Genomic DNA, 20,000 nt, shown 5'->3' on the forward strand with positions numbered 1-20,000 from the left:
GATGCACGCGGATTTCAATAAATGTCCTGTTGCTCTTCTCCACAACACTCATGTCTCGGAATACAGACAATTAAGCCTCATTTACACTAGCAAGCTTTCCTTGACAAGTTTTCCTGGGCAGTGCAAATGGAAAAATATGACAAGTTTTTCCTTGACAAGTGTCCTTGTTCAAGGACGATATTTGCTAGTGTAAATTACTTGTCAAGGAAAACTTGTCATATTTTCCATCTGCACTACCAAGGAAAACGTGTCAAGGAAAAACTTGTCAAGGAAAACTTACTAGTGTGTACAGTCGGCAAGTTTTCCTTGACAAGTGGGCTTGTCAAGGAAAACTTGCGAGTGTAAATGAGGCTTTGAAGTCACAAAGTGTCCTTGGGCGTTTGAGATGTGGATGAGTTTAACTCATGTCGCCATTAATGTAAACCTATAGATATAATACGTGTAATCAATGTGGAAACAAAAATGTGTACATACTGTTTGTAAATCAGGTAATCAAGTATACATCTCAACTATGTTTTCTTGGGAACTCCTGGACACTCCCTAAGAAGTGTTCATTTCATTTCATTTCATTTCCCAGCAAATTACGGTTTCTTTACTCTAAAAGGATCGCTAAAAAGCCTTTTCCTGCGTATCAGGCGGCCTCTCTTCCCCGGCACTAGCTTGGTTATCCTGTGCCCCAACTCCACGAGGCTCCTTTTCTTCAAGCGTATGTACTGAAAAGCTTTCTGTCTTCTTGTAAGTTTGACGATGCTGCCCATTTGACGGACTCCTTCCACAAAGGCAAAGAAACAGAAGAGCGATCCACAAGATTATCTGCATGAAAAAAGGTAAACATTGGGGCAGTCAATTTGTCAGATATGTCCAGATACGCAAGTGATTAGATGCACGTCGATTTTAGAGCGATTTTAAATCGAGTGCGGTAAAACCAAAACCAAAGTAATTACTTTGGCCAATCAAAAAGGACGAAGGCAATCCACTAAACCAATCAAAACTTGAAGTAATTACTCGCAGCCGACACAAAGCGCGGGAAAATGTGCAATCGCGCGAGCCGCGATTGGTTTTGGTTTCACTTCTGATTGGTTGAAAAAGTGGCGCGAGACTTTTGAACTAATCCCTGAATGAAGTAATGCAAAACCAGAGTAATTCGCTAATTACTTTCGACACAATTAAAAACCGCTCTAACAAGAGTCACGAAGTGTCGCTTTGCCTTTCTCCTAAGCTCATTCCTTGGAATACAGACAATTGACATCATGAAGTGTCCCGCTGGACTCTGCATCTCAAGTTACTCTATCCGGGAGGCCTTCATGATAACCAGCAGCCTACAACTCCAATACTACGTAGGTCTATGTAACGGCAATTTCACAGATCAAGCTATTTTTAGACCCATAGTGAGGCAGTCAGGATAAAAGCCATAAAAACACGTTGGAATGAATGGGAGAAATATTTGCATATCATTCACTTTCCTTTGTCTTTGTCCTCTAAACCTCTCTTTTAAGCTGAATTTTAATATACCGAAAAAGGCCTATTATGCTTTGTGGAACTAACATCACCTATGCAGCTACTTTGTACGCTTGTATCTTCCCCCGCACTCACTGCTCAACTGAAAAATTGCCACTTCCACTAAAACTTGAACAGCGTGGATGTCGACATGACAAATAGGTAAGTACCATGGGTGTGAGAGAGTATAACCTTCCCCCCCCCCCATTGAAAAATCCTAGCTACCCCTCTTGGCTTGCACGAGTGACCATTCTCAATCCCATGGGTAATAACCTCCCATGCAAGACTTGGCTGGAAAGCTCTGGTTTCGCGGGAAAATTAATCTAAAAAAAACTCGGTCTGCCGGTGAAAACGCCGTTGCACAAATACAGTGAAGTTGTAGGCTTCCAGTCATGGGCTCCTGCCCTAACCTAAAAATAACGATAAACCCGGACACCTACATTAGAGCGATTTTCAATTGAGTTTCGAAAGTAATTAGCTAATTGCTTTGGTTTTGCATTACTTCACTCAGTGACTGGTTCAAAGTTCTCGCGCCACTTTTTCAAGCAATCAGAAGTGAAACCAAAACCAATCGTGGCTCGCGCGTGCACATTTTCCTGCGCTTTGTGTCGGCAAGGTGTAATTACTTCGAGTTTTAATTGGTTAACTGGATTGTCTTCGTCCTTTTTGATAGACCCATATCACTCAATGTCCAAACAAAAGATTTTGCCCGTCGAACCTCTCATTCAGTGTGAGGCAGGACGGGCAAAGACAATGCAAAGACAAAGCCTTTATTCCCCACGGACTTTAAAATGGCCGCCGAGTGGTAAAGGTGAATTGGCCAAAATAATTACTTTGGTTTTGGATTTTCGACAATCGATTGAAACTCGCTCTATTGTTGTCTAGTTGGACATCAGTATTGGGCGTCAATCCATTTACTTGCATTTCTGGACCTAAACAAACATCGGCAAATTCGTTGGACGATGGGAAGCTTAGGAAGCACTGCAACGACGGCCAAGAGATACGAGGTGGTAAATGTTGGCGCAGTGGTGAGAGCACTCGTCTTCCACCAATGCGGCCCGGCTTCGATTCCCGGGTACAACGCGGATTTGCTTGATAAATTAATTAGAAAATGCATTGAATTTGCTTGTTTGTTTTTTTTTTAATTCTTTTTTTCTTTTTCTTTTCCGTGTCAGGAAAAGTCGTTCCTATCCCTGCTAAGTAGTGTCTTTGTGCGTATGTTTGGTAGGTTTGAGGGGCTAGTAGAAATGCATAGAGTGTATCTGGTGGACACAGTGAAATATCTAATTAACCTGCAATGCCGTCGAAAGTCATTGTAACGCGAATGGCGTTTTAGTGGAAACTTTTAAAATATGCCCTTATGGAGCTCAAGAATGGAACGCCAATTGGATAAAAAAGACAGGCGGTGAAAAATAAATATCTGGCCCCGGTTGTGCAAAAGGTGTATAGCGCTAACCAATGGATAAATCACTGTCCACTGGATAACTCAATTGGTTTTGATAGTGTTTATCCGCTGGATAGTGATTTATCCGGTGGATAGCGCTATCCATCGTTTGAACAACTGGGGACTGGACTCTTATGGGGACTGGACTCTTAAAAGCGACGAGTAATGGCCTTGGGCTGGCCGGATTTAAGTCAGCTGTATTTCCAAAATTTTACTAACTTTGGTGTTATGTACAACACTGAAAACCAAATGGAAAATTCTCTGATAACTTTTTCTGATTGGATATCGAACACCTCGGGTGGATCTGTGATTTCTGTTGTCTGGCTATTTGTATTTATTTGAACTCAACTCTGCACAGTCTTCAAGGAAAAACAATTGGAAATTTGACTAATTCTTGTTGGTCAAGAACTATTTATGGAGCAGTCGAATATGTTGTTTATTTCAATAAAATCTTTCGTTGGAAAGGTTTTTTTGTGAGTTTTTTTTAAGGCCTCTGTGGATTCATCGTGTTGTGTAACATTCGAGCTCAACTAATTTGCAATCGTGGGTTGAGATTTGACACGCGCCGAGCAGTTTTCATAAAGATGACAGGAAGTCAAAATGGTAGCTATAGTTTTTAACGTAAGAAAAAGATCTGTTTTGTCACGATGGTGTAAAATGAAATTCATTAGGGAAGCCCAAAATATTTCTTTAAGTTCCTGGTTCTAAGACTTACAAGCGCGAAAAATTTTCAACAATATTATTATATCGCTTAAATCTAACCCAAAAACATTCGGATAGTAAAAAACTTCATATGTATGACAAATTTCCTTCGCTTTGTGTTAGTCAGCATTGTGATTTGCGATAAATAGTGTTCGCAAGTATGTTTGCATCTCATAGATGTCTAGATTTTCAATTACAAATTCTGTATTGATTAAAACAATATTACAACAAAATTAAAGAACGAAAGACGGAAGTTTCTTGGCTAAAAAGTAAGTTGTTTTACTTCGAAAACGACGAACGATTAAGCTAACATTCTTATTTGTAGCCTGAAGTTCATTCAACGTAAACAAGAACGCAGCACAAGGTAATCACGTGCACCTTTGTAGTTGCTTAGCACGTGATCAATTTCTTCCTTTTGACAGAACTCTTGATTCTAGACGGAAGAGACTGCAGAATTTCAGTGTTTTTACGATTGATTGCCATTAATCTTTCGCTGAGAAACAGAAATTCAGAGGTTTATATAAAAGCTATGTTATTGTTTTCTTTTCCTTCATCTGTCTTTTGGCTACCCTAGGTGCCAGAGGAATTTTTTTTTTTAAAGGTCGGTGAGAACGCTCCGCGATTCCAAATAAACGGTTGAGGACGAAAAAAACCGTCTGGTCGCACAACCCCAGAACCTCATTTCCTAGTCATCAAATTGGGACAGAATTTCTCCTAGTTCGCTGATTGGACGTTACCTTGGATGGGGTTCCTCCTTGGACAAATCGAAAAACCGGCTCTCAACAGCAGTTGTGACAAACAGCATTGCGTGACTTTGGCCCAAGAGGAAAGGAAAAGGCCTAATTCTTCCGCTGGTCCGTATGCTGCTTCAGTGCCTTCACGCAACTTCAACGGCTTTGACAACGTGAAAAGACCCATTTTAATTGTAGTTAAATTATTTTGCTCATCGATTCGCTCGGAGGGAAAAAACTTTTATCAAATAAATCAATCTTACGCACTGAAAATCAATACAACATCGTTAAAATTGCTCCAAAACTATTAAAGCTGTTGAAATGAACAATTATCACTGTAATCACAATTTTCAGGAATGTTAATGATGCGCTTCATAGCGTCCCGCGAGAAGGAGTCCCAGCTTGGCGGTCAAAACTGGTTTGACGACAACACCGTGACGAGAAATCTGAGCTATCTCTACGCATGGAAATGGGGTTCTGAGGTCGTGCGACCAGAGGTATTTCTTTTAGTCCTCGACCGTTGATTTGGAATCGCGGAGCGTTCTCTCCGGCTTGTCCTTTACTGTTAACTCCCGGCTTTTACGGTACTTTTTAGTGCAAACGTTAAGCAAAAAAAATTAACGTGGCATCAGATTAGACTGAAAAGAAGAGGAATTACGAAGCGGAAACAACACGTTCAGTCCTTCCTTATTGCGTAGAATAAACGTTTGCTTAGTGCAACTGATGCAAGACATGCATGACATGCAGGAAAACGTCAGTCAGAGCAATTTGCAGTTTGTTAAAAGAAGAACTGAGTGAGTTTAACTCAAGAGCGTGTGTTGTTATCTTTGAACTGAATTTTATCACCAAAGCTAAAAAAAGTAAAAGACCTCAAAACGGGACAGGAAATTACAAAATAATCAAAGTGAGAACATGTGAGCCAAAGGGCAACTGCTGGCAAGACGTATGGGTGACCCCTCAAATGGTCTTAATGACCTCCCACTTGACTTGAAAAAATTAACTGGAAGGCTGCAGTTCAATAACATCCAACTCATTGCCTTCTATTTTTGTGTAACACGTACCACAGGAAACCCAGTTTACGCTCATGGAGCGTCTAATAAAAGTTTATGCTGGGGAAGTATTTCAATTAGCCAAATCCGCGGGGGGGGGAATTTATTTTTAGATTTTTTTTGGATGGGAAGATGAATTGGAGTTCTTGATCCAAATTTGGTCTCTAATGAATCGAACGCACCCTTATAAATGCGCAAGGTACGTTTGCTGCGATATACGGTTGGGGTCCACCGTTCCTGTCACATATTTGTGTCTGTTGTTTTCTAATTCAATCCTGATGTCGGTGCATTAGCTTCGTCCTAATTTAGATAGGCACTTGATCTTTATAAAGAAACACAGTTTGTTCATGCATGCAACACCACGATTCAAATACAACACAAACAACAAATTCACCCATTAAGTACCCGTGAATGAAAAAGAATCGTGCAACTGTTACCTCGATTATTCCACAAATGATACCGCCATAAGCCACAAGTTTCAGGTGCAGTTTCATTCCGTCCAAAGCGGGAGAATAGCTATTGCACCCCTAGTAAAAATTACAATGATAAAAACACATGTAAAGGAATTCTCTCTGCACGTCGTCCAACTCCGCCTTCCTAAATGGAAAATAGGGACTTAAAATATTTCAGTGCGGTCGTAAACATGAACGCCACCAAATGAGGGCCTTTAATGCTGGGGCGAGGGCCAACCAGGAAGTCCAAAAATCACGGGCTTCCGCCTCGACTACGCAGACTAGGAAACGATAGGGAGTTTAACTAAGAAACGACGACGGCTACGACTACGACAACTCCACAAAACAATAATATTATTGATCAGAAGAGCATAAATATTACGATTCTCAGTTGAGTATGACACTAGGGAAGTTTGGTGACAAAGTTCCAGCGTTAAAGTTACCATGTTGTCAAAGGCAACTTCCTCCGTTTCCAAGAGTAACTTTTAGGATCTACTAATGATAACGGTTAAATTCAAACTGGCGACCGTTACCAGTTAAATGACGTCAAACCCCGAAAAGTTACCCTTGGAAAGAAGCAAGTTGCCCTTGACAAAATGGTAACTTTAACGATGAAACTGTGTCACCAAACTTCCCTAGTGTCATACTCAACTGAGAATCGTAGTAACCGTGCTGCGTGCACATGCAGCACGGATTTTAGCAAGTATGTTTGCGGTCCCCTGCATAACGACGACGTGAAATCACCAAATCTCAGGTTTTGACGACAACGTAAGCAACGGAGAATCTTTCATTCTCTCTTTTCACACTGATACCGCCCGTACCAATTTATTTTTAGGATATTTCGCCATATTGTAGAACGTGAATGAGACTGAATAAAAAAATTCTGATAGAGCCAAGTTATATTTTGAGGTGACGTTATCGTCGACCGTCGCTGTCGTAGTTCCTAATTTGAAGTCCCTAATAGTGGTTTCCATCGGTTACAAAAATGGACCTTCACTGCGACTGCGCTTAAATTGGCCCTGGGCAGAGTGTTAAGCCAGAGTGGTCAGAGTCCGTGGGTGCTTACGATTCAGCCAAAAAATCCGGAAATCTCGGCTTGAGGTCAAATGGAAAGGCATTTTCCGGAAAATCTTTACCTCTTTTTCCGTTTAGAATGGAATTCGGGAAATGCCCTTACGATTTGCGAAAATCGTTCCGTGTCCGTTTTCGACGGAAAATTCATCCCAGAGGATAAAACTATTCACTGGACAATTGTAATCAAGGTAAATATGTTTGAGCGAAAGCGAAAACAAGCGAATATTTTGAGGGAAAACACAATCCTGTGAGATCGAAGGAACACGTGGTGAAGGCTTTGAAAATAATCTTACCTTGTCAGCGATTTTAACGCTTGAAATTCCATCAAATGCACCACAATCCTTTTCTTTATTCGTTCCGAAGCCTGTAGTGTATTTTTTTTGGCCAAAAAACGTTAGTAAAACCACTCGGCGATCGGTTGAATCGCCTTCCCTCCATAGGCAGCCCAAGCTCGCGTCACTACAGACAGCCGTTGAGAATATTTAAACGCGTTATAAGACTTTGTATGGGAAATCAAATATCGTCGATTATAAAGCCTAAAAAATGGTCAACTTAACTTTCATTCAATAAAATGAATCAAAATGACTCACCTCTGGTGTATTCTTGTGCCTTCTGGAGCTTATTACACCGTTTCGGGAATTCTGTGTTTTCAGTCACAGGAAACTTTTCGAGATTCCCATTTGGGAATTAAATGGGAAATTTTCCCACTCGTGGGAAAAAATTGGGACAAGAAATTACTTTTGGGGGAAAATGTTGGGTTTTCATTGGGAAATAACGTCTACTTTCTTTTTGCATCCCAATATTGGGAATATGATGTGAACGTTTTCCCAAGTTATACCCAAAGCTGGGAACAATATGGGAAAAGTTCCCAATTTATTCCCAATATTGTGAATTATGGGGGAACATTTCCCCAAGTTATTCCCAGTATTGTAATTAATATGGGAACATTTATCCAAGTTATTCCCAGAACTGTGAATAATATAGACAAATTTCCCAAGTTATTCCCAGCATTGGGAATGATATAGAAACCGTTACCCAAGTTTATTTCCCAGAATTGTGATTAGTATGGGAACATTTATCCAAGTTATTCCCAGAACTGTGAATAATATAGACAAATTTCCCAAGTTATTCCCAGCATTGGGAATGATATAGAAACCGTTACCCAAGTTTATTTCCCAGAATTGTGAATAATATGGACACATTTCCCAAGTTATTCCCAACATTGTGAATGATATAGAAACCTTCACCCAAGTTATTCCCAGAATTGTGATTAGTATGGGAACATTTATCCAAGTTATTCCCAGAATTGTGAATAATATGGACACATTTTCCAAGTTATTCCCAGTATTGTGAATAATATGGACACATTCCCCCAAGTTATTCCTTAAATTGTAAAATAATAATAAGGGATTATTTCCCCAATTTAATTCCCAATAGTGTAACACGGATAAATGAAACTAAAAGCCTTTATTATGATGATTCTATAGATTATTGAAATATCCTCCACGTTTGACCGGCCTTGTTCCAAAAGGAACATGAAGCATCAATGTTAAGAATTACACACTCCATGTCAGCACTTTATCCACTTAATGAATACCAGTATCTTTCCCACTTTGTTTGAGGGTTAATTGGAGGACTTCGCTCGGAATCTTGCTCATTTTTCTTCAATGTTTCCTGCGCGAGCCTGTATAACGAGTGAGAGACCAGACTGGAACTAGTGAGCCGTTTTCATTTTGGCCAGCAGTCTCCACGGCAAGCTCTCTACCGATTTTGGCGGTAATCGGCGGCTTTAGAACGTTTGTATCAACGCTCACAAATTTGTGGTGATTTTTTTGTTGTTTTACTCTTTAAATGCTGATCCAAGGCAGGGAAATGCTTACAAGAACTCAAGTAAAAAGGTAAGCGTTAACTATAGGCGAATAACATTTGATTTGATGCCTTATTGTCTTCAAAATGACGATTTAAAGGTAGAGTACCTTCAAGTCAATTTTTCTGGCAAGGATACTTAATTACTGGGTTGCCAAACCCAGTCGGAATCTGTCTTTAATTTCGTCGTTTTTTTATTTTTCGTTTTCTTTTTCTTTTTCTTTTTTTCCTTGTCGGTAAAAGTCTTGCCTGTCACTCCCCTGCTAAGCGGTGTCTTTGTGCATAGAGCCTTCTACACGTATTTTCTTAGGATCGAGAGGGTAGTGGAAAATGCGTAGATTTCTCTGGTGAACACAGTAGGACGATTAACTTAACCGGCAATGGCGTCGAAAGTCATGTAACGCGAATAGCGTTTTAGTGGATCTTTGAACAAAACATGAAGCTCAATAATGGCAAGCGCATTGGATACTGAACAAGACAGGTGGTCGAATGTTAGAAGCGACGAGTAATGGACTTCGACAACAATCTGTCGCCCGTCGAGCCGTAATCAAAGTGAGCTGTCTTCCTAAAATTTTGCTAAGTGCGGTGTTTTGTGCAACACTCAAACCAAATGAACAGTTCTCTGGTAACTCAGTATGGGTTCAACAAAGACAGAGAAGGAATCCATATAGTGGATCTGTTATCTCAGTTGTCTCGCTATTTGTCAGATTTGTATTTACCTGTTCTCAACTCTGCACAGTCTTCAGGTATAACAATTGGAAATTTCACTAATAAGTCATTGACGTGAATGGCGTTTTAGTGGATCTTTAAACAAAATATACCCTCATGGAGCTCAAGAATGGATCGTCAATTGGAGAAACAAGACACCGCTGAAAAATAAATGTCTGGATTTTAAGCAACGAGTGTTTTGGTCTTCGACAACAATTTCATTTTTCGCCTTTGGATATCAAGTGAGCTTTGTTTCTAATATTTTACTAACTTGGTATTATATAAAACACTGAAATCAAATAGCAATTTTTTTTATGGATTTAACAAACATTGAAGGAATCGAACGCCTTGAATGTATCACAGTGTTTACTGAAGTCGCATCTTAGTTGTCTGGCAATTTACATTTACATTTATTGGTATTTTGTACTCACCTCTGCAAAGGTGTAAAATATTTGGAAATGTGACAGTGAAGAATTATTTGAATGAAAGTTGTTGTCGCTTTTCTGCTTCATTGTTTACGGTCAAGGTTCCGAGTCGAAAGGGGTTTGATGTGAACTGTCAAACCTGCTCATGTATTTAATTGCATCTCTTGTTTGCACGCACGCAATTGAAATAGGAAGGTATTTTTGCCTGTAATAGTAAATATGTTGTTTGTTTCGATTAATTTTTCGCTGGAAAAGGATTTTGCCGAGATATTTCCAGCCTTTGTGAACTTTAATATCATGTTGTGTAATTTTCGAGCTTAACAAATTTGCATACGTGTGTCGAAATGTGATACGCGAGGATCATCTTGATAAATAACCTCATCTTGGAGAGTAAATTTATGACTTTGCTGAAACAATGGTCAAACTCAAGAGTTGCACGATTGAGATCTTTGTGTTGAATTTGCACATTTCTTGTCAAACTTTATAACACTTGGAAGAAAAAGAGAACTAACAAAAACAAAACCTTGTATCTTGCCATCGTTTGACACAGATGCTTCACTGTTTCGGATTACTCTTTGCAGACTTGTTATGGTTCTGTGGTTTATCTGAAATCTTAAAAAGCCCTTTTTGTATTTTAAATTCAAAACAAGAACCCAATCCAAAGATTTTGACCTGAAGATAACTGCTTTGAAATCAATTATTTTGTATTCTAATTTTTTTTGTCATGATGGTAACTGTTAGCTTCACTGGAATGGTGTCCAGCACATTTCTGATTTGCTGGTTGGAATATTATTTTACGGGAGCAGGTCACTTTAACCTTGTTTCTTCCACATGTGCATTTGTACTTCTCAGTTATTTAAGGTCAATTCTTGATTTTTCTTACCTCGTTCAAGAAACATGAAAATTTTCATGTTTCGCTCTCAGGGGCACCCAACGTCAATTTTCGGAAAATATCTGTTCGGAAGACGATTTGAGATCTAGAATTTTCGGAATATTTGTTGTAAAATTTCTTGCTTGCCTGCCTGTCCTAGGATTTTCGAACATCTGAAAAATGATATAATTGCCCATTTTAAATGGATTTTTTACCCCAAAAAGGTCACCTAGAATTTTCGGAGCCTTTTTTCTGCCTGGAATTTTCGAAAAGGTACGTTTTGATCCCTATAATTTTCGGATCACTAAACTTTCAGCTAGGAAATCCAAACAGATGAAAAATTTTTAGGCGATAGAAATATGCCTATATCTACTGTTTAAATACCAAAATACGCTAAACAACTGTATGTTTAAGTGGTTTTGAACTATATTCTCGTTGGCTGCCCCTGCACTCTCCCACCAACGCAGTACCACCGTTTCTTTAGAAACTAGAATTTTGTTTACTCGTTCAAGAAAGTTTCAGCACTTGTAATGTCCAAAATTTCTGTCTAATTCCAAGTTTTTATCACTTATTTCAAGAAATTTAAATCTAATTGATGCACAGCTTGGAATTATTCCAAGTCTGAGTTTCCTGTGAAAATTCACAATTCTGTTCCTATGAAATTTCCAGGAATTCCCAGGAAGTCCCAGATTTGTTTTGCAAGGGTGTGAACTATTTGGGAGTATTTCCCCACATTAATTATTTGAAGTTCTGATCAACCAACTGAACCAATTTTCCCAAAAAGAACAGAAACATTTTCTGATCCATTGCCTTTAGCTTTTATCAAGTGTTTCCAAGTGTAAAATGCATTGTTTGCATTTTAAAGACACAGTCCAAATAATGGGCTGTCACAGTTACATTTACGCCTTTTGGAAAACCAACTGACAAATTTTGTTTATAGAGTGCAATGTTAAGTGCCAGCCTTCTACCCCATATGAACCGTGTCAGCGTTAGCCCTACTAATGGTTCATATGGGATAGAAGGCTGGCACTTCACATTACACTCCAATCAGTTAAGTCTATTCTCATATAAGTGCTACGCAGCCAACGTTTGCAAAAAAAAGTAATCCTTCCTTGGACAAATTTTGTTACCCTATTCCAGAGACTCACTCACCGTGGTTGAGCAACACTGGAAACAAAACATTTATATGAGGATAGCATTATTAATATTACCGCGGCATGTCTAATTTGCAGGTCGCGGGTTGCAGGTCATTGTTTCACCAATACAGAAAGTATCCTAAACATTCATAAAAGCTAACCTTAGGCCTAAAAACTTTTGTTTAGGCCTAAGTAGGCCTAAGGTTAGCTTTTATGAATGTCTAGGATACTTTCTGTATTGGTGAAAAAATGACCTGCAACCCGCGACCTGCGAATTAGACCCACCAGTAAATGCTGTTGTAAAGTTATCAAACCACTCTTAAATCCAAGTTTAATGCATGTTATTTAATTATTCTAGTCTAAAGATAAATACTAATGTACACCCTTAGTGGTTATTAATACTGTTTATTAAGTTGTTTAATTGTCACAGATTTGTGTGTTTCTCATTTACTATATAGCAGAGCAGTTGTCAATGGGCTGAAAATGAACAGTTGCATTCAGGGTTATATTATGATTCCCATGGTTAACAGGCAATTATTGAGCCATGCATCATTGAAGGAAATTGTTGGTCAAATTACATGCTAATCTTTATATGTTTTGGGGGCAAAAAGTATTTTCACATGAAAACCATAAAAGGGAGCTGTTTATCGGGAAAAGAACCCCATTTGAAGGAAATTGCTGGGTCAAGAAAATCCAAGGGAGGGAAATTATTATGACAGGAATTTCCTGATAACAGGGGAAATTATTGGGACATGTAAATCCCAATATAGTGAAATTATTGGGACATTTAAATCCCAATATAAGGGTATTACTGGGACATGTAAATCCCAATGTAGGCCAATGTTTGGGATGCGTAAATCCCAATATAGGGGAATTATTGGGACGTGTAAATCCCAATATAGGGGAATTACTGGGACATGTAAATCCCGATATAGGGGAATTATTGGGACATATAAATCCCAACATAGGGAAATTATTGGGACATGTAAATCCCAATTTAGGGGAATTATTGGGACGTGTAAATCCCAATAGAGGGGAATCATTGGGACGTATAAATCCCAATATAGGGGAATTATTGGGACATGTAAATCCCAATATTTAACAATTATTCACCGAAGGCGAAGTGATTATCGGTGAATATTCACCGATAATCACTGAGCCTGAGGCGAATAGTTGTTTTAGTATAAATACACAGGTGATTATTTCAAAAAAGAGAAAAAAAACATTTCAATGTGAAATCATCTTCACTTACAGTGGCAAAGCGACTACTGGCAGCCATTTTGTCCGTCGAGGTGATTATCGGCTGATAATCTGAGATAGCGAGCCAATGAGAGCGTGCGATTTTGTATAATCACCTGTGTATTTATACTAAAGGAGAATTATTGGGACATATAAATCCTAATGTAGGGGAAATAATGTGGAATTCTTGTCCCAAGATTGGTTTTGGTATCACTTTCCCAATTTGGGAAATCCCAAGAGAAACCCACTTAGAACACAGAAATAACCCATTTTATTCACAGATTGGGAATTGCAAAAAGTTTTCTGTGAGTGTTTTCAATGTTCTAAGACGAAGTCAAGGCTGCACACTACGATTCCGACCGTTGTCAGCTCAGAGGCGGTTTGCGACTCGAAAATCCATCCCAGCCAAGAGTTTTTCACGCAGAGCTAAAGCCACATCATTTGCGAACCTCCGAGAATGTTTCGTAGTCAAAAATCCCAACGCACTTGGCTGGAAATGAGCATTTTCTCCTTCAATTCCACGATAGCTGATGAATTTAACAGTAACTGATGACCCGTGAAGACACGGAGCTTGGGTCCGAGGTCAAATTAACTCCACCCGCTGAGGTACAGTCATTTCATTTACAACACTTACCCCATTCTCGTAACCATGTTCGATTCATTTTATTGAATGAAAGTTAAATTGAGCATTTTTAGGCTTTATAATCGACGGTATTTGATTTCCCATACAAAGTCTTATAACGCTTTTAAATTCACAACGGCTGTCTGTAGTGACGCGAGCTTGGGCTGCCTATGTTCCCTCGAGCTCAAATTGCCTGACTTAGAATGTCCGTCATGTAGGCGTCATGAAAGCTAGACAGCCGAAATTTACAGGGAAACTGGGGCTATTTCTCCCCAGTAAACACGTCAAATTTCAGCGCGATCGGTGAAAATGGCGGCTTTCTACGAACGAATCCTACAAGAATGATTCATGAGTGTGCGATTTCCATAGAGAACTAGGAAAAAGAGTTTTAATAAACAGTCTGAACAATTCAAGCCATTTACATCTTTTTGACCTCCATTGGTGTCAAGTCATGCCAAGGCTAATTCTTTCCTGAGACGGTAAATTATTTACTTCTGATAGGATGCGGAAAAAAATTAAAGATTATGCGGAAATTTTTGGCCATATTATGTGTAAACATGCGATGATTATGCGGAAATTACACCGGATTATGCGGAAATTTAAACATTTATAGAACTAATAATTAGGCCCGTCCAATGTATTTACATGCTTATGGTAAATCAGGACTCGAAATTGCGACCAATACAGTCGCTTTTTCCCTTTGCAATTAAGATATCTGGCTGAGTCGCCAATTTGCGACTAGCATTCACCGTTAAAATAAAAGGGTTGGTAATCGGCATTTTGCCGAAACGTTTGCTAAAAGAAATAAAGCGATAAAAAATATTTTGTTTCTTGTCATGAGTTTTGTTTCAATTTGGAGATATGGAGCAAAATTGTGATGTGGTTGAACCACGATCCATTCCCTCGATCATTCACCATTTTCAGCGGTTTTTTACACATACGTATTGCGGGCTCTTTGTTTTGTACAACTTCATCGCAATGATTGTCCCTACTTTACCAGAGTTGCAAATGATGCAATTTTAATTTGCCACTATAACTTGTGGCTAAATTCTCATACCTTGCATCTTTTTAAAAAAAATTCGAGCCTAGGGTATGTTATGAACACGGTTTAACGAGGGTCCAGGCTCATTCCCGAAAAATGAGTGGAATTTTTTTCATCTTGCGAACGAAATGGCTTGTTTTCTTCAATGTTCAGGAAAATAAGCGTTTTAAAATAGTCAATCTCTTCGGCTTTTGTGTTTGTGAGGGTGGTAAGCAGCTGCCTTATCACAAATATCAGGCATTTCTTCAGTTTTATGCGGAAAATATCGTAATTATGCGGAGGATGCGGATTTTAGGGAATTATGCGGATCCGCATCGCCGCATCCTGTCAGATGCCATGTAAATATCAAGACCTCTTCGGACCTTTGATCTGTCCTCACTGAACACAATACGGGCAACCCTAAAATCCGGAATCCGGAATCACAGGTCATTGTCTTACCAATACAGAGTAAAAACGATCCTAAACATTCATAAAAGCTAACCTTAGGCCTAAAAACGTTTGTTTAGGCCGAATTAGGCCTAAGATTAGCTTTTATGAATGTTTAGGATAGTTTTTACTCTCTGTATTGGTAAAACAATGACCTGCGATTCCAGATTCCAGATTCCAGGTTTTAGGGTTGCCCACACAATACCGTCTGCATACCGTTGTTTATGTTACTGAGTTACATTCTTATTGTTTTATCCTTTGTAGACATTTTAAGATCACAAATGGTATAATCAACTTTGGTATGAGAAATTCCCAACAGATACAAGGTATGACCAGTTGTCTAACACCTCGTCTTTGTGTTCATTGATGAATGATTCATTGGATATCTTTGATGAGACAAGAGTTATGGAAGAGTTGTGCTAGCTTATACATGTGAGTGGTACAAGTCACACAAACCCTCAAACCATAAAAAGAACTATTTACCTTCTGGTTTATTTTGCTAAGTTCAAATTCAAACCCACAAGCATGGCGCCGGTGATCCACCTTGCAGCAGCTGTCTGGGACTTTGTCATATCTGCCTCCTCCATAAGCTGTATGTCTCCAATCAGCGTAATTGATTGCTCCACAGCACTTACCCTAATCAGAACCACCCCACAAAAAAATCATCATCATTTAATATCATTTTGAAACTTGCTACAGTTTAAAGGGCCCTAGTCAGCCACGCCCATGTTTTTGTTGACATACGGGAGTTTTAGTGTTGTATTACTCTTGGGACTTGACCAAACCAAAAATAATCGTGAGAAGATGCGAGATATACTAATTTATTTGATAACCAAAAAACTGACAATGAAAACAAGGCACGACAGTTTAATTTAGTTTAATTCGTTGCTTGCGCGGTACTTTGTAAATAATGAGAAGCAGTATTGGGTCTCAGTAAATGTAAACTAGAGATGGTTTCATTTATCGCTCACGTAAATCGCAATTCACACTTGTAGCATCAGATGAAATCTCTTATTCTACGTTCCTAGAATTTCTTCGTTTTAAAGTTTACCAAATCCTCAAACGGGTGTTGAATTATCCAACAAAAATTTCTTCTTCCTGTAAAGTAAACAAGATGACCTCTGCTTTCCAGATCAATATCAAAATATGTCACATGCAAGCTTGTTCAGTTTCACAAAACTAAGTTTTATCATCGGTGAGAAAATGAAATGAACAACGAAAAGATAAAGGCTTTTACAGATTGTAATAGCAACTAGTATTCAAATGTTTGCCTGTGTTTTCAGTGCTGTCAGCTCGAATGGAAGACACGCATAACATTATTTAAACCAGAATCATCGATCCGACGGTGAATTCGCTGTTCGTGATTCCTTGAAATGTAATCCAAGAAATTATTTCTCCACTTTTCAGAAATAATACACTGATTCTGATCATTCTAGCCGTCACAATTGAATAATTTCGGTACTCCTATCCGAGAAGATGTAGTTCAACAACGATCTCCTTTTCCACTGGATAACATGTTGCGAAGAGCAAGTCACACATAAATAATGATAGAAAATGAAATTCTAATAAACTTAGCTTATTTTTCCATGAAAAACAGAATTATGTAGCCCATTTGATGTCCGATGGAAACAGATTACTTTGACAGTCACAGAATTTGCCTGTGGGCATTTCCCTGTGGATCCTTCCCCTTGATCCATGATGAGCTCTCACCCTTGCTTTGTTGGCCAATGTCTTGGCAATAATACCCTAGGTCCTGCATTGGGATCCACTATGAACCATTTTATAGCAACGTTTTGTACAGTAGGATATCTGTCACCTGAACCTCAACTATAGTAATATTGGTCATCGGTTTGACTCCTTATTGAAGGATCTTAACTTTGTTTTTGAAATGCATGCCAACAAACAACTTGTTCTCAGACTGTCCTGGGTTAAAAAATTTGGTCTTTGTTGAACTCCACGTTCATAAATATCACTTCAGATCTCCACCTTTTAATCATACGTTTAGCACTTGCACTGGTGATTGAAAAGCTAATAATTATTTTGCACCCTCTCTCAAGAAAATTGGGATGGCCTTGACGAGGAAATTAAGCATTTTATGCTATTATTGGAAGAAGAAGGGCCAAGACTGTGTTTGTTTTTTTCAGCTGCCTAAAACACTTTAAAATAAATTTGAAATTCAAATTAAATGCACAAAATCCCATGAATTACTTTATTTAATAATGTCATAAAAAGTGTGCAAATTCATGTACGTACCTCTATTTGCCGTCTGTCAATATTCCTGAGTATTTCATAGTGTCCAGTCTTTCCATACAGTTTCAAGTCTGCTTCAAAGTCATCCTTTAACAAGGCCTTCTGATAGGGTGCGATTAAAAAAATGCAAATTATGCGATTTTTTTCAGGGCAGATTGTGCGATTAGAAAGGCCGATTATGCGATAAATAATGTAAATTATGCAATTTTTTTCTCAGCAATTTTAAGCTTGTTTTATAAGGTTTCAGGTGAAGAAAAACACTTTTTTGCTACCCTAAAAACATTTTGAACACAAAGGAACAGTAATTATGTATCTCGATCGATATTAATTGGGATAAATAAAAAAAATAAGGTCTTCTGCACTACCGGTGCATCACGTTAAAAGTTGAAAGGACACAGCTAACATGCCAAATGAATGATCAAGGTGCTTGTCAACCACGAACTTCCGAAGATGGTCAATCACAATAGGGCCATACCCCCATTTATACGAGAAAAAATAAGCCGCGGCTTTCTCTGGCCGCGGCTTGCATAAGACTCGAATGTTCACCCCGTATAAATGGTACAAAATCTACGTTCACGTCTTTTTCAAGCCGCGCCTTATATTGACCTGGGAATATATATTCGTATAAATAGTCCCTTTTCTCTCGTGTAAACGGCCCTAATATTGCACGACGAGAAAAACATCAGTCCATCGTCCACGTGGACCGTACCTGTGAGGTACTAGGGAGCTTAAGCAAGCGCATTTTTGAGACGCGGACGGCAACCGGAAGAGAATATTTCACGTGCCGGGACGGTGGTGTCTCCAAGATTTTTATACTAATCATCTCTAATGGAGAAAAGATACTTAGCAATGTAAAGGTGGTTGTGTAAATAAAAGATGAAAGGGAAAACAGCTCACTTCCGGTTGCCGTCCGCCTCTCAAAAATGCACGTGCTTGAGCTCCCTACTTTCTTGCTCGATCGTGAGCTGTCAGATTGCGCGGAAGGTGGGAACTTCCTTCTTCGTCGAAGAAAAAGCGGGCGTTTTCACAACAAACTTATCCATGAGTAAGTTTTTATCAGTTTTCAACGAAAGAAACTACATTTTGCCGAAAAACTTACAACTTCGCTTATTTTTCACAAATCTCTTCTCTAAGAGAAGGCAACTGTGTCATAAATTCAGTGGTGTGGGTGTGTATGTGCGTGTTTGTGTTGCACCAATAGAAGGAGACTCGTACCAGGTCCCCGACATGCAAAATAAAGCCTTGAACTTCGAATGTTTACGAAATCGAAGGTGGCAAAGGATTTCTAACCTTTTTCCAAGATAAATCATCTTAAAAATGGCGTATTTATGCAGGAATTTCTAAGAAACGTGTTGATTTATGTTTCATTTTATGAATTTTGTGCGTCCTTTTGTGAATTATGCGATTTTTCGTGAATTGTGCGATCGGATGTGATTTGAAATCGATTGTGCGAAATCGCACCATCGCGTAATATCAGAAGGCCTGTTTAACTGGGCATAATGTACACTTAATGTATGGTCCAGAGGGAAACAGTTAGTCTTGATGTTTTCCAAGACAAAGTTGAGGGAAACATCAGGACTCGAGGGAAAACAAAACTAATAATAAATAACAATAATAATAATAATAATAATAATAATAATATAAATAATAATAATAATAATAATAATAATAATAATAATAATAATAATAATAATAATAATAATAATTGGAAAAAATGTGAAAGCGTGCAACACTTAGTAAGTGGATGTGAGAAATTGGCTCAGAAAGAATATAAGAGACGACACGACAATGTAGCAAAGAAAGTCCATTGGGATTTTTTTGTAAGAAGAATGGGTTGGAGCATATGCAAAAGTGGTATGAACATGCCCCAGAAGGAGTAGTAGAAAATGAAGAAGTCAAAGTTTTGTGGGATATCAATGTTCAGTGTGACAATGTGATAGAGGCAAGAAGACCAGACATAATTGTAATTGACAAGAAAGAGCGAAAGGGGCCGGATAATCATTGATATTGCTGTACCAACTGATGTAAGAGTAGGGGAAAAAGAAAGGGAAAAAGTGGAAAAATACCAGGACTTGAAGAGAGAGATCAGAAGACTGTGGAAACTCAAAATGGTAGAAGTCGTACCTGTAGTGATAGGAGCCCTTGAAAGTGTCACCAAAGGATTTGATAGGTGGATTGGAAAGCTAGGGATACCATTCAATGTTGGAGTAATACAAAAAACTGCCTTGTTGGGAACTGCAAGGATATTGAGGGCAAATTGTGTTGGAAATGTGAAGAAGAGATACATGTAATTCTGTTAGCCTTTGGTCATTTGTTATGATTCACCTAAGAGAAGAAAAGATGGCAATGACAACAGCGAGAACATGATGTTGAAACCTAATAATAATAATAATAATAATAATAATAATAATAATAATAATAATAATAATAATAATAATGATAAAATTATTCATGAGCTTTGTTAAA

The 20,000-nt window shown here is 38.5% G+C and overlaps 1 protein-coding gene across 4 annotated transcripts in view; it reads right to left on the bottom strand.

Annotated features, from left to right (window-relative positions):
• The window catches only part of LOC137969939 (CD63 antigen-like), a 37,209-nt gene that overhangs the window by 1,425 nt on the left and 15,784 nt on the right, over window positions 1-20,000 (bottom strand). For all 4 annotated transcript variants that reach the window (XM_068816352.1, XM_068816350.1, XM_068816353.1 and 1 more), the window contains exons 5-8: window positions 17,538-17,636; window positions 15,768-15,920; window positions 5,861-5,950; window positions 1-813 (exon numbers count right to left, since the gene is read on the bottom strand). The exon at window positions 1-813 is cut by the window's left edge and continues 1,425 nt beyond it. In XM_068816352.1, the coding sequence (XP_068672453.1) occupies window positions 610-813; window positions 5,861-5,950; window positions 15,768-15,920; window positions 17,538-17,636 (546 nt within the window). In that variant the 3' untranslated portion in view covers window positions 1-609. The remainder of the gene's footprint in view (window positions 814-5,860; window positions 5,951-15,767; window positions 15,921-17,537; window positions 17,637-20,000) is intronic.

Source organism: Montipora foliosa, chromosome 9, assembly GCF_036669935.1.
Source record: "Montipora foliosa isolate CH-2021 chromosome 9, ASM3666993v2, whole genome shotgun sequence".
In the NCBI taxonomy this organism is placed as follows: Eukaryota; Metazoa; Cnidaria; class Anthozoa; order Scleractinia; family Acroporidae; genus Montipora; species Montipora foliosa.